Raw genomic sequence first — 13,678 nt, forward strand, 5'->3', positions numbered from 1 at the left:
TTCATCCAGCACGACAACATAAATATGACGATGTGTGGACTCAATCCGCCCTGTCGCTCTCGCCTTCGCTCGCGAGGTATGTATTTACGAAGGCGCCAAAAGCCGATAACCGCAAATTTTCTTGATATGTAATCTGCTCGTGGATTACAGACGCAGTTTCTTTTTTAGAAGGACAAGTTAGTAGTATAGGGTCTATACTACTACAGCACAAGCGCCAGACACCTGGCACGACAATCACCTAGGTATCTAGGTGTCTAGGTCGTAGGTAGTAGATTAGTAGATAGAGTGTAGTATGCACTGTTTGGAGGTATCTCCCCAGGAAACCCAGATCGGCAAATCAACTCGGCTTCTGGCTTCTGGATGTATCGATCGTTGCATCTCACCACAAAGGCCACCAAGGGGCGGCATACGGCAAGTGACACGCGGCATGGGATACGGCATAGGATTGAGGGGACGGAAATGTCCTACCTATGCACATGCCGATCGAGTTAGGTCATCTCCCCCCCTTTCTCCCCGCTTCCACAGTTTCTGGGGTCTTGGTGTTGGTGATGATGATGGTAAGCCTGACTTGACATTGGCTGCCCGCGCCTTACATCTTCACATACGACTTGTGTTATTCCCACGTCGTATATCATGTTCCGACACATCTACATACATAAATACATCAGACTTGTAGATACTAAACGCGAAGCTATCACTTGTCTCTGGGCCCAATAACTTCTACAGTTTATCCACAGTACGTACTGTATTTCCCTGCCCGGCACCAAGAAAAGGCAAAAGGGAAGAGGAGGGAGAAAAAAAAAAAAAAAAAAAAAAAGAATGGCAGACGCCCCAGTGCTCGATCTCGAAGCATTTCCCACGGCCAGGGAATTCGTGTCCAAGTGCCACGAGTTCTTCAGGGAGGTTAAGAATTTGTATGCCTCTCTCTCCCTCTCTCCATCATCTTTTCTCGCGTACCCTATCCTCTTCACTGATGGGTCAGGCCCTTACTTGAATCATCCATCCCTACACCAACATCCTCCGCTAACCCGAACCCAGAACACCGGGTAAAGACCTCGAGGCCCGACTGAACCGCGAGTACGGCCCCGGCACGCCCTTCTACGAGGCATTTGCGCGGTACATGCGCGACGGCCTCAAGGAGGGCTGGGTGGCGCGCGACGAACTCGACGGGCCCAAGTACCGGCGCGGCCGCATCGCCCCGCCCACGCCGGAGAGCAGCTTCATCTCCATCACCGCGGTGTACATGGACTCGCAGGAGGTGTATCGCGGGCAATACCACCAGCATCCGTACGGGGAGATCAACTGCGTCGTCTTGTTGGATGAGACGGCCGAGTTGAAGGGCATGCAGGGCTGGCAAGGGGCCGGGTGGACCAGTCCTGGCCCCGGCACGCACCATTATCCCGAGGTCAGAGGCGGTGCGTTGGTCGCGCTGTTCTTTCTGCCGGCTGGGAGGATCAGCTACGAAGCCACGCCGGATATGCCGCAGCCGCCGTCTTTATAGGATCTGGGTACTCTGCGAGGAGCTCGGGATGGGGATCATAATTTCGTAGCGGCGAAACGAAACGACACGTCAATGTCGACGCTGCCACTTGATGGTAGCGGGATGCATTGGTCGTGAGAACATGGACTGTAACAAATCAGCATTTCCCTCGGTTGTTAATTGAGAAAGGGTACGCTTCAGTTGCTTCGAGAGGCTCGTTCACGGGCATCGCATCACTTACCGAATAGTCCGTCGCGGGCACCGGTGCACCGGGATCGACCTGACCCCAGCGCAAAAGTCTCACCATGGTGGCAAGTATAGCCCCTAGCTGCGCATAAGCAAAAGTTTCCCCGACACACCGGTGTCGACCTGCGCCGAAGGGCAGGTAAGGGCTGTTGACCGCTTTCGAGGAGACAGCTCCGTACCCGTAATCCACTGTATCGTTGTCGTCGCGTTTCTCGTTCAGCTGTGACTGTGTCTGTGCTTCCGCATCCGTCTCGTCAGGCTTGTCCCACCGATGCGGGTTCCACGCCATGGGGTCCGGGAAGAATTCCTCGCACCGAGAAGGAACCCCCGGCGCTGCGAGCAATATGTTGCCCGCGGGGACGACGACGTCGGTATCGGGGATCGGCATGGGTTGCTTGACCTTGCGCATGATGGAATGGATCGGGCTGTGGAGCCGCAGCGTTTCCTTGATGACATTGTTATGCAGCGTGAGTTTCTGTAGCGTGTCATACGTCGGATCTTGATCTCCGAGGACATCCAGCTGTTCCTGGTACAGCTCCTCAATGAGATGTGGGCGGTGAGCGAGATGGAGCATGATCCACGTCCCCGAGGCTGCCGTGTTGTGCTGGCCGCCCATGAGCAGGGCGATCATGAGGTTGGCGGTCTCTTCGTCTGACAGTGGAGTGCCATCTCTGTAACGGCCGTCCATCAACGCCCAGAGCATGTCGTGGCTACCGTCCTGGTTCCCAGTCGATCGTCGCTGTCTGATGATGTCCATGTACAGCTTGGCCATCATCCTCTGAGCACGATCTCGCCGCCTGTTCACGGGTGTGGGCAGCCATGGAAACATGAAATTGGCGGGCGCAAAGCCGTCGTCGAGATGGCGGTAGTAAGTGGCGAAGGAAGAGTCGAAAGAATCCCTGACCTCTTTCCCCTGCAGTGAGCCTGCTGCGGCATACAGGGAAATTTCAGAAAGCACAGTGGATATGTCGCATACTCCGCCCTCACCCCGGAAGACGGCGTTGGTGTTGATGTATTGCTCGGTTTCTTTGACGAATTGGGGGACGTATGCTCGCAAATTCTGACTTGTGAAGCCTTCCTTCAACAGCTATAACAGCGAGCGTGTCAATAACAGAGACGTGCGGGATTAGAGGCTGCAAAGAAACAATTTGCCGTACTCTTTTTTGGTCCATAAACCTCGCGTTGTCCACATCATATACCACACCACGACCGAAGACCGGTACTGTGAGTGGGCCATATACCTCCTGTCACCGGGTCAGTGCTGTGATGCTTGTGATGGAGCAGGCGTAGTCTTACTTCGGCATTGAGATCCTTCAACTTCCCGTTCAAGATGAAGTTGTTGCCCTTGGCTCCCAAGTAGACCGTGACTTTCATTCCAAGCAGCCCAAATGTGAAAAAGTCACCGTACTGGACATTCGATTAGCGAAAACTGAGCCATCAGTGGGACCAAACCCCCCCCAGTCGGAACTTTTCTGAACAAGTTTGGAGCGGCTCAAGGGTACATAGCGCGCGCACCTTTTCTCGGCATTTGAAGAAGAACTTGTACGGGTCTTGCCCATAGTCCACTGTGCTGCCAATCAGAGGCACCCAATGCCATACAACAGGCGGTCTGTGGGGATCTCGGAAGAACAGCTGCTTGACAATGTTGGTGACGATGGAGATTCCGATGAGCCAGAGCAGTGTGGTGAGGAGCCTCACGATGAGCGTCATCACGGCTAATTGCTGGCTTGCGCAGTGGTGTGACGGTCTTGGGGGCTGTTCAAGGTTGTGTTTGGCTATTCGCGGTATCGAGTACTGAAAGCTGATCGATTTATGAGTGCTTGCGAGAGAGGTTGTGCATTGATACATGAGGAAGTTGAATCAGGGTGTCGCAGTTGGCGGTGAGGCCGAAACCTGCGCCAAAAGCGGCGATGAATATGATGATGCACTTCGGCGGCCTCTGGCAACACGTGTATTTATCCTACATTCCTATTTTAACATGCGCAAGGGGTATTCGCAAGTACCCAACTATACTGTCTTGGCCAGGAGGAGGTATTCGTGGCCGTCAGGCAAGTCGCCAAAAGGCCAACCAAGTCCTCGCGCCCTGACTTCAGCCAACGCTTTTGCTGGTTCTCCGTGGTCCACCCAGAAGTTCGTATCAGCACAGCATATGACCCCCTGTGGTGCGCCCTCCACAAAGAGACTCCCTGACAACCTAGCTGACCTGATATATCTGACAGGGCTAGACTCCATAACGTCTTTCGCATGCTCTCGCACAACCCTCAGATCTACCTCCTCGAGCCCACATCCGAAACTTCTCAGCGCGGTGAGGATCGCCGCAGGGTGTGAGCTTAGTATCCCGAAAGTACAGTTCTCTCTTCCTTCTCGTAACTTGGAAAGAAGCTGGGCCGAGTCAGAGAGGGTTTGTCGTGGTGTAAGGGGAGAACTTACCCTTGTAGCCAGCCGGCGACGCCTATATTGCAGATCCACGCATAATTGGGTAACCCAGCAGACTTGGTGGCCTGCAGAGTTCCAACAGGTGGCCAAAGCATGACCAACCAGGTTGTTGCCGGCCATAGCCCTGACAAAATAGTTATCTGCACGATCTGGGAGGCACTCCTCTCTTAGCCGACCGGGACTCATGCGGACACGACGACCTGTCGCCACAATTTAGCAAACCAACATCCGCCAGGGGGACAACGCTTAGATACCATGCTTTGCAAATGTTCCCATCATTTTCTCCGCCTGTGGTCCCCAGATGCCATATGCACGTGAGAACAATGCTGCCGCTTCTTGAACCATATCCTGGGTGATCTCTTTCGCGGCCAAGATCTCGAAGGTAAAGAGTGGCTCGACAGGTTGTGCAGTCTGTCTCTCAAAGCTCCCGGAAGCCATAGCAACAGCTGTATCTTCGAGTGTAGGTTGAAAGGCGTAATGGTGTAGAAAGAGGGTAAATAATTTGGACACAATGAAGGCTTGAGGAGGCTTGTGAATAAGTAACATTGCTGATTCAGCCTTCTTAAACGTGGTATACACCTTCTGGGGGTCGCATGCAAGGCCTGTCCTAGCCTGCACCATGTGGTCACAGTCATCCAAGTCTGACCACTGGCGAATTAAGCGGTTCCAGCTTTTCACCCCGGAACTGCCAAAGTGGTCCGCGAATTCCTCAAGGCCTCTTACCCCCACAGCAACGCTATTTCCATCACCAGGAGCCATCTAGGTTAGGACTATGATGGTGGCTACATATGGAAACTGGTAACGATCTCTCTATCGAAGACTATCCACCGAGTCGAATCAATAGTCGTGGCCAGATACAAGAGGTGGCCGGGAAAACTCGAGGGCCGGCGCCATCTCAGTCTGAATCTAGGACATCAGGACTGAAAAACAAAGGCAAAGGGCCTGCGAGAAGATGATTTCGGTCGCGACAGAAATAGATTTATGTGTCGGGAAACCACCTCAACAAACTCAACACACTTTTTACAGTTGCCTTATCAAAATGGCGAAACCAAAACTCCTCCCATTTTGGACACGGCGCCGTCAGAGTACTCGAAAGATCGACAAATTTTGATCCTCTGTAGTTCTCAGGTTTAACGTCTTGGGGAAGTATTCGTGCTTTCTGGGGGATCGTGAAGTTTGCAAAGATCGTCGGGATATCTGATGGACCTGTCGGTACGGGTCTATATTCCTTGACAATCGCCCATCGGCTTAAACTCGACGTGTCGGTAACACCCCCAAGCACCTTAAAATGTGCATCGGTCAATTTCATCCATCCATAACACATCACAGCCCATGTTCTGTTCTCGGCACGTGAGTCTAGTCGGGCATAAGCTCTGCATTCGTGGGCAAGAGGCGAGGTGTATATGGCAACATCATACAAGTAGAAGACAGGTCCGGGTTGCTTCCAGTGCTTAATTTAGACTGCATCGGAGCAGGGTAGCTATCAGAGAGTTTCACTCACAATTTTGACAGCATATTCGGCCCCCTTAATATCTGCCAAAATCACCACACCGTGTTCTCCTTGACTGATTAGACGCGGGTTGTGAATGTCTTCTTGATGGTTGACAAATCGCCGCAATTTCGGTTCATCATCCTCCGTCGTCTGTTGTAAAAGGAAAAATGGCTCCGTTGAGAGATATATGCCAATGATATCTTCTCCCATCAACTCAGCATATTTTGGGTCCTTGCTGAGTCCTTTGCGCATCTTTTATCTGGGCTTTTTCGTCGTGCACACTCCAGAGCAGTAGCTGGTGGTGGTTTTACTCGCGAACGAAGGGTGGTTCGGTCTTTTAAGAACTGTCGACGACGGAGGGACATGGATCGGGCTTCCGAGGAAGATCAGCCAATTTCAGATGTAAATGGAGACGGCCACCTTGACTGATGTTCCACGCAATGACATGAAATCTCTTGCCTCGGAGGTTTTCCGCTCACGTGGCTGGGGTTGGCGGTGAATCCTACAGGGTCCTTTCTACCGCTCCGCCGCGGTGACTCTTGAGGTTGTCACCATCGTCCTCATTCCAGCGCAACAACCCGGAGATGTTGACACGAAGATCAACCCACCTACATCCCCCCGGCACTGGAGACACGTTAGTTATCTGGACCACACCGGCATTGGATACGGCCATGGCCCACCAAACTGCGTATGTTTGACCATGGAGACACCAACTGGCGTTTTAGTTCAGCTAGCCAAGAGGAAGAGGTGGTTAGCAAGATGAAAGACGCTCGATAGACAATCCTGAGGCCCACTGCCACCCGGTTTGTACATTTGATATACTACTCCAGCGGCCGCAATAGGTCTTTCCTGGGGAGTAGGACCTATCCAAGTGCCTTCTCTTCCTACAATCACACACTTTCGACATGGGACAACACCATGGGCGCCTTTGTACCAGCCTCTTTGTTAGCCTCCAGTGAGGCCTTTTCAGTATCCACCTTTTCAACGGCACTCTGAGACGACTTCTCAAGCTCGAGGGCAGAGGCGATCTCATCCTGGTCACCAAAAATCTTTGCCACTTCCTCCAGGGGAATTCTTCGTGTATCGGGGAACCAGTAAAGCAGGAAGCAAACGAAGACCGTCCCGGGGATGATGAAGCAGAGATAGAACTTCCACCCTATGTTCTTGAACGCAATCGGGGCAACTTGCAACCTGTGGAGGGAAGATCAGCATTCAAAAGCCGTCGGCTACTGAAGGGGTTTCAGAGGCATACCACATGATGTTCATTGCGCAGAGACCTGCCATCCCGAGAGCAATGCCTTTGGCGCGAAGGTGATTAGGGCAGATCTCGGAAATGTAAACGAACTGGGTTCCATCGAGACAGATCTCCCACATCACCACATATACGAACAGCATGGCCACAGCTGCGCTCAACGCGCTGTTGTTGGGATTTGCAAGCGCCTCAGGCGTGGTGTACGTGGCGACCAGAGCTGCCTCGATGGCCAAACAGCAGAGACAGAATTGAATCCCGAAAGCAATCAATTTTGGACGTGCAACTCGCTCGACCACGAAGAGAGCAAGAATACCTCCTCCAATGGCGACAGTATACCAGCCGATCTGGTAGAGAAACTGCTGTTCGGTGTCATAACCTAGTGCGCCGTACAACGTCGGTCCATAGTTGTTCAAGACTGTCGATGTTTGGTCAGGAAGACTGCATCATTTTCGTTTCGAGAGAGCGACGAGGTACGTACCTAATGGACCGCTCAGTTGAATTCCAGCCGGGATCAGGAAGCTCATGATTGCCCTCTTCCGATAGCTCGGTTTCTTGATCAGAGCCCAGTACGAAGAGTCGAGCGTTCTGTCAATCCTGACTTGTGTTGAAATCTGCGATAGTTCGACCGCAGCCTCTTCCTCGGTGTGCAGACTCTTGAGGACCGTTGCCGCATCTTCGTAGCGATCCTTCATGAGTAGCCATCTAGGCGACTCTGGGAGCCACGGCAAAAAGCAGAGCAGGAGAACTCCAGGTAGGGCGTTGAGGGCTTGGAGACCTCTCCACCCGTTGCTGTCGCCACTCTTCCAGAACCCATATCCGATCCATGAAGCAAGGGCGTAACCAAAGAGCAGACTGATACCATGGATATCAACCAAGACTCCTCGAACACTCGGCGGAGCTACCTCACTCATCCACACCGGGACCGTGGACACGATGATATACGCCGCCATTCCTGCGAAGAACCTGAAGGCGATGAACATGTGAATGTTGACACTTCCTGCCAGCAGGGCGGACGTCACACAGGCGAAAACAGCCGGAACGGCAATGCCGACTTTGCGACCCCATCTGTCGGAAATGGGGGACACGGCGAAGGTGCCCAAGAAGCCGCCGACCTGGTACATCTAGTTTCCCCACCAAGTAGATCAGTGTTTGTTACTTCCACCTCTCGAGAGTTCTCGACACAGATGCAGAGGGGTGTAGTCAACAACATACACTTCCAGTCAACCCGATCAAGTCCGAGGCATCTGGTGCAGTATCCAATCCCATCGCCTTGACAAATGAGGGCTGGATCAGAGTGGTCGATATCACCGATGCCGAGTAACCATACATGCAGGAGCCGAGACTTGCAGCGACTATGAAGAGTACATTCTGCCACTTGAACTGACGTCGCGCCGAATGGTGGTACTCGCTCTGATCCACGGTCTGAGAGGAAGCCATGATGTCGCAATGCTGCTCAAATTCTGTCCTTGTGTTGCTGAACAAGACACGACGGCGGATTTGTCGCAAAGATATACCCCTTGAGAGGGAGTGGATTTGGGAAATTTCTTTCCATAAAACACCGTCTTCAAGGCACTATATACCCCACCGGACCCATATTTTTGGACCTGGCAAATGACCTGGATACCGACATTTGGTTGCCGGAATAGCCAGGAACGTGCGGGTTGGCGAAATGATACCCCAGAGCGTTTGTTCCCCATCATCGACTCCGCTCTGGGGACCCAGATCTCCAGAACTGAGCTGTTTCTTTTTCGGCTTCTCTTTGACTTCTGCCTACTACCATGTGTCGAGGTGGATATCAATGTCGGCGAGCGAGGCTGCTGGCTGTCATGTCCACTGCCGAGAATAGCCGTGAGACTGTGAGCCGGAACTATATGTATCAACTGACGGTGTGGTTACAAGGAAAGTGTCGGTGCTAAATCCATATCAATATTTCCAACACCATTCTCGACCTACCTCTTTCACTGGATACAACCATTCCGGTAACGGGACACCACCATGGCTGCGGCTCACAACTTCGACGTTCCGGCTGGGAACACTGTCCGTGTGCGGATTATCGACACGACCTCGCGGATTGAAAAGGTCCCAAGCACGTTTTTGATGGAGCCAATCGTACCGGGCTTTACCCACATGCCCAAGTTGCCATCATGGTCTTTCTTGGTCGAGCATGCCTCGGGCAAGAAGGCACTATTTGACTTGGGCGTACCCCCTACCTGGAAGGATTTCTCCCCGGTCACCACCAGCCACACAATCGCCGCTGGTTGGAATGTGACTGCTGAGAAACACACGGTCCAGATCCTGGAAGAGACGGGTATCAAAGGTGAGGAGATTAGCAGTATAATTTGGAGGTATGTAAAGGCCCCAAGTCGTCGACACGGTTCTACAAGCTGACAGGATTCTAGCCACTGGCATTGGGATCATTTGGGAGACCCTTCTACATTCCCTCCCAGCACGGAACTGGTCGTGGGGCCAGGGTTCAAAGAGGCGTTCTTCCCCGGCTACCCTGCCAAGATCGACGCGCCAGTCAGGGAGAGCGATTTCGCGTAAGTCTTTGTCAAGAACTGACATGGCCGTGGTCCACCGACCTCCCCAGGCAAGTCTGGCTAACGAAGAGAAAAGGGGCCGAGAAGTTCGCGAGATTGATTTTACAGAGTCGAAGCTGAAAATCGAAAAGTTTGACGCCTTTGACTTCTTTGGGGACGGATCGTTTTATCTACTCGATACTCCCGGACATGCCATTGGGCATCTTTGTGGTCTGGCCCGAACGTCGTCGAACCCTGATACCTTCATCATGATGGGCGGTGACCTTTGTCACCACAGTGGCGAGCTCCGTCCGTCGCCCCTTCTGCCTCTTCCCCAGGACAGTCAACTTCAAACCATTCTCCAAGGAATAATGCCCCATGTGCCCGCTTGCCCTGGGGCGGTCCTGGAGCATGTGCAGCATTCTCGGGGTCGAAAGCTCGACGAACCATTCTTTATCCCGGCAATGGGACTCCACATACCGACGGCAATTGAGAGTATCAAAAAGGCTCAAGAGGCTGACGCCGATTCTAATGTGTGGTTCATCTTCGCACACGACGATAGCCTGTGGGGCTTGATCGACTTTTTCCCGGCAGACGTGAATAGTTGGAAGGAAAAGGGATGGGGCGCCAAAACCAAGTGGTCGTTCCTCAAGGATTTCCGTCCCGCATTGGAAGCTGAGGCCGAGACGAAGTCGTAACAAGGTAAAAGAAAAATAGCTGGAACGCCAAAGAGTAGAAAACGATTGATTGGTATACCAGACCGTAAAGCCGACATCATTAACCGGCAAACTCTCAAGAGACTGGGCCGTCTCCAACCCAAACCCATTGCCAGCAAATGCCAGCAGCTGAGGTTCGGCTATACAAAGACGCCACATACATGGGTCTCTCCAGATCCCAGAGACTTAACCCGATTTTTTGCTTCCCCAGTCTACGATATAGTATGGGAAAACACCTGCTTACAAAACATGTGTGTCCGGGAATAAAAGGACCCAGGTAGTTTGTATCTTGTTCAAGCAGTGGTTGATTGCCGATCCACACAGCCCAGTAACAATCGATTGAACGCGTCGTCATTGCTGGGAGGAATTAACGGTCTGCAAAAAGTCCTTTCGAAGAGGCCGTGGATATATCTATCTACAACTTCCAAGTGACGGAGCAGGCGTCCTCAAATTTGACAGTCCTTGACAGTCGTCCTTCTTCTTGCGGAAAAGAAATCATGACCGACCAGGCCAAATACATCAACAAGCTCAAAGGCGCGCGAGTCTTGATCATCGGAGGGACATCTGGCATCGGCTTCGGCGTGGCGGAAGCAGTCATTGAGCATGGCGCGGGCAAAGTAATTGTCTCTTCGTCGCGGGAATCGCGAGTCAACGACGCCGTCTCAAGACTCAAGGCGTCGTATCCCTCGTCCACGGCTTCGATCGAGGGGTACGTATGCGACGTGGGAGAGCTGGGCACCATGGAGGACAACATCAAGGAGCTCTTCACCAAAGTCGGCACACTCGACCACATTGTCTACTCAGCCGGGGACAACCCGCCGTTGAGGCCCTTGGACACGGTCGACTTCGCCTTCATCCAGCGAGTCGGCAACATCCGCTTCTACGGGCCCTTGCTGGTGGCCCTGCACGGGCACAAGAACCTCGTGCAAAGCCCGCAGAGCTCCATCACCATCACCACCGGGGCGACCAGCGAGAAGCCCTGGGCCGGCTCCACGGTGGTCGGCTCCTGGTTGAGCGGGCTCCACGGCATGACGCGTGGGCTGGCACTGGATCTGAAACCTCTGAGGGTCAATTTGATCAGCCCCGGAGGCATCGACACGGCCCTCTGGGACTACAAGAGTCCCGAGGAGAGAAAGGCGCTCATCGATGAGCTGACACGCGACACCACGGTCGGGGTGATTGGAACCGTCGAGGACATCGCCGAGGCGTACATCTATTGCATGAGGGACCATTTCGTGACTGGCACCATGATCAGCTCAAACGGCGGGCGCTTTCTCGTGTAGGTAGGATGTACGAAAGCCTTCTCTGGCGAATGAATCAATGCTTGCCTCGGAGACGGGGGCTTGGATGCTCCTTGGGGGGCTGATTTTTGTTGCCCGTTCCCCACTCGACTGGCAAGGAACAGGACTTATTAGTGAAGTGGAAGAAGCTTCAAGCAGTACTAGTTTCAGAGGCGTGAAATCGACTTGTCTGACGAAAAAGGAATGTTGCCACCTTTTGAGCAAAAAAAGCTTTTCGCGTACACGTTTATCGTATCCAGGATCGCATACCCCTAGATTTTCCCATTTCTCCCCAGACGATGTATGCACCTTTCTTTGAGAGGTTGTATAGACCAACACAAGTCAAAGTACGAGTGACGTATCGTAAGCCATCCCCCAGGAAATGTGGCCGGGAAAGGTGTTGACCTGTGCATTTAGGAAAACCCTCCAAAATCTACTTGGCGGGGCACATGACCAACTGATGTTGTATCGTCTTTGGGCGAGTATTCTATACCCAACTAGGTAAGAGTGAGTTTACATCGAGCCACGAAAGGAATGTATAGCACGTGCTTAGATAAAGGCCGGCTGTGTGCCAAGGCCCTTAATGACGGTGGGACCCCCACCGTCAACGGCTATAGGATATAGTGTACTGGCCACGTGCCCGGCTACCCCGGCTTCATAACTTAGACTTGGCCCTTCCGGCTATTGAGGGCGGGTCGCAGGTCGTGACGTTCGCCGCATGGCATGGGGACTTTGCACGAGACTTTCGGCCCTTCGAAGAAAAAAAACCCCCCTTCCTACCCAGTGACCACGGAGAGGACACGGGGCAGTCGTAGAGTGCTGCAGCTCTTAAAACACGTACGTTACTGTTGAATTGTGCAAATACGTCGGAGTTGGTTCGATCCTTATTTTTCCACCCTGGACGAGAAAACAGAATTCTGTGAGTTTGAAAAGCAAAAAAGCACTGAAAAAGGAAAAAAAAAAATATGGACGCGAGTCAGATCCGTGGCAAAGGCGCCATAGTCACTGGTGCCGGCTCAGGTAAGCTTCCCCTGATACTCGCATTGTCATTGAAGATGGAAGAAGGAGAAGAAGGAAATCTTGTATAGACAGACAGAGAGAGAGGTAGAGAGACAGAAACTGAGCCACGGATCTAGGCATCAACCTCTCGTTTGCCCAGGCGCTCCATCGTGCAGGATGCAGTGTCTTGATCATGGACATTGCCCTGCACAAAGACGCCGTGGCCTGGATGGACACCATCTCCAACCCTCAGCCGTCGGAGCCAAAGGTCATCTTCTACAAGTCCGACGTGTCCAAATGGTCCGAACTCGAGAAAGTCTTTGACGTCTTCGCCGACACGATCGGTGGCGTGCCGTACATTGTCTGCCCCGGCGCCGGGGTCTATGAGCCTGTAAGTTCTGCCCCAGTTACCCACCCACAGACCTTTTGTTCCCTGTTATCTGTTATTTTGTTTGTTGGGCGTTGTTGGGGGGGGGGGGGGAGTTTTTACCCTTGGGTTATTATTTTCTTTTTTCTTTCTAACCCGAGAGGAAAAACAGTCACACAATAGCTTCTGGAAAGACAACGACACCGACAACCACTACAAGGTTCTCGACATCAACCTTCTCGCGCCGATCAAGATGTCGCGCATCGCGATCCGGCGCATGCTGGCCGCCGACGCCCCCGGCATCATTTGCTGCGTGTCCAGCATCGGCGCGCAAAAGGCCAGCATCGTCACGCCGCTGTACCAGGCGTCCAAGCACGGCATCAGCAGCTTCGTACGGTGCATGGCCGACCTACACAAGCTGGCGGGGATCAGGGTCGTCGGCGTCGCCCCCGGCATCATCCGCACGCCCCTGTACTCCGACCACCCGGAGGCCGGCAAGTTTGTCGACCCGGAAAAGGACTTTATGCTCTCGCCCGACGAGGTCGCGCGCGGCATGATGGCCGTCTGCCTCGACCCCAAGTACCCGCCCGGCACGATCCTCGAGGTCGCCGACGTCGACAACTGGAGGGAGGTGAAGCTGCTGAATGACCCCGGGCCGCAAGGCCGGGCCATCCTCGCAAGCAAGAAGCAGGACGCCGTGGCCGACGTGATTGCCTTCATCGAGAAGGACAAGCAAGCCAAACCCAACGGCACCGTGGCGGCGGCGGCGGCGGCAGCGGTGGCTCCTTGAACAAATGTAACGTGTATTATCAGATAGTTAGACACAAGAAAAAATCAAAAATCAAAATCAATGTCGTCGTTTAATTTGTTCAATCGTAAATATATATTTTT

At 53.0% G+C, this 13,678-nt stretch overlaps 7 protein-coding genes across 7 annotated transcripts; 4 read left to right on the forward strand and 3 right to left on the reverse strand.

The window, feature by feature from the left end:
* Positions 1-819: 819 nt before the first annotated feature.
* On the forward strand, positions 820-1,501 carry Z517_11958 (uncharacterized protein; the record flags this gene model as incomplete). Its single annotated transcript, XM_013423539.1, has 2 exons — positions 820-914; positions 1,039-1,501. The coding sequence occupies 2 exons, from the start codon at positions 820-822 to the stop codon at positions 1,499-1,501; spliced, it is 558 nt and encodes a 185-aa protein (XP_013278993.1).
* A 69-nt stretch (positions 1,502-1,570) lies between these two features.
* Z517_11959 (uncharacterized protein) lies at positions 1,571-4,921 on the reverse strand (the record flags this gene model as incomplete). The annotated part of the gene is made up of 9 exons (XM_013423540.1): positions 1,571-1,627; positions 1,722-2,813; positions 2,884-2,970; positions 3,023-3,133; positions 3,242-3,520; positions 3,573-3,665; positions 3,740-4,108; positions 4,157-4,362; positions 4,417-4,921. The coding sequence occupies 9 exons, from the start codon at positions 4,919-4,921 to the stop codon at positions 1,571-1,573; spliced, it is 2,799 nt and encodes a 932-aa protein (XP_013278994.1).
* Positions 4,922-5,518: 597 nt separating this feature from the next.
* Z517_11960 (uncharacterized protein) lies at positions 5,519-5,906 on the reverse strand (the record flags this gene model as incomplete). The annotated part of the gene is made up of 2 exons (XM_013423541.1): positions 5,519-5,623; positions 5,664-5,906. 2 exons carry the CDS (start codon positions 5,904-5,906, stop codon positions 5,519-5,521), a joined length of 348 nt encoding a protein of 115 aa, XP_013278995.1.
* A 638-nt stretch (positions 5,907-6,544) lies between these two features.
* On the reverse strand, positions 6,545-8,343 carry Z517_11961 (uncharacterized protein; the record flags this gene model as incomplete). Its single annotated transcript, XM_013423542.1, has 4 exons — positions 6,545-6,845; positions 6,907-7,321; positions 7,385-8,027; positions 8,119-8,343. 4 exons carry the CDS (start codon positions 8,341-8,343, stop codon positions 6,545-6,547), a joined length of 1,584 nt encoding a protein of 527 aa, XP_013278996.1.
* A 558-nt stretch (positions 8,344-8,901) lies between these two features.
* Positions 8,902-10,123, forward strand: Z517_11962 (uncharacterized protein; the record flags this gene model as incomplete). Its single annotated transcript, XM_013423543.1, has 3 exons — positions 8,902-9,251; positions 9,306-9,446; positions 9,523-10,123. The coding sequence occupies 3 exons, from the start codon at positions 8,902-8,904 to the stop codon at positions 10,121-10,123; spliced, it is 1,092 nt and encodes a 363-aa protein (XP_013278997.1).
* A 515-nt stretch (positions 10,124-10,638) lies between these two features.
* Positions 10,639-11,424, forward strand: Z517_11963 (uncharacterized protein; the record flags this gene model as incomplete). The annotated part of the gene is made up of 1 exon (XM_013423544.1): positions 10,639-11,424. One exon carries the CDS (start codon positions 10,639-10,641, stop codon positions 11,422-11,424), a length of 786 nt encoding a protein of 261 aa, XP_013278998.1.
* Positions 11,425-12,386: 962 nt separating this feature from the next.
* Positions 12,387-13,577, forward strand: Z517_11964 (uncharacterized protein; the record flags this gene model as incomplete). The annotated part of the gene is made up of 3 exons (XM_013423545.1): positions 12,387-12,441; positions 12,558-12,811; positions 12,960-13,577. The coding sequence occupies 3 exons, from the start codon at positions 12,387-12,389 to the stop codon at positions 13,575-13,577; spliced, it is 927 nt and encodes a 308-aa protein (XP_013278999.1).
* Positions 13,578-13,678: the final 101 nt, after the last annotated feature.

Source organism: Fonsecaea pedrosoi, assembly GCF_000835455.1.
Source record: "Fonsecaea pedrosoi CBS 271.37 unplaced genomic scaffold supercont1.8, whole genome shotgun sequence".
In the NCBI taxonomy this organism is placed as follows: domain Eukaryota; kingdom Fungi; phylum Ascomycota; class Eurotiomycetes; order Chaetothyriales; family Herpotrichiellaceae; genus Fonsecaea; species Fonsecaea pedrosoi.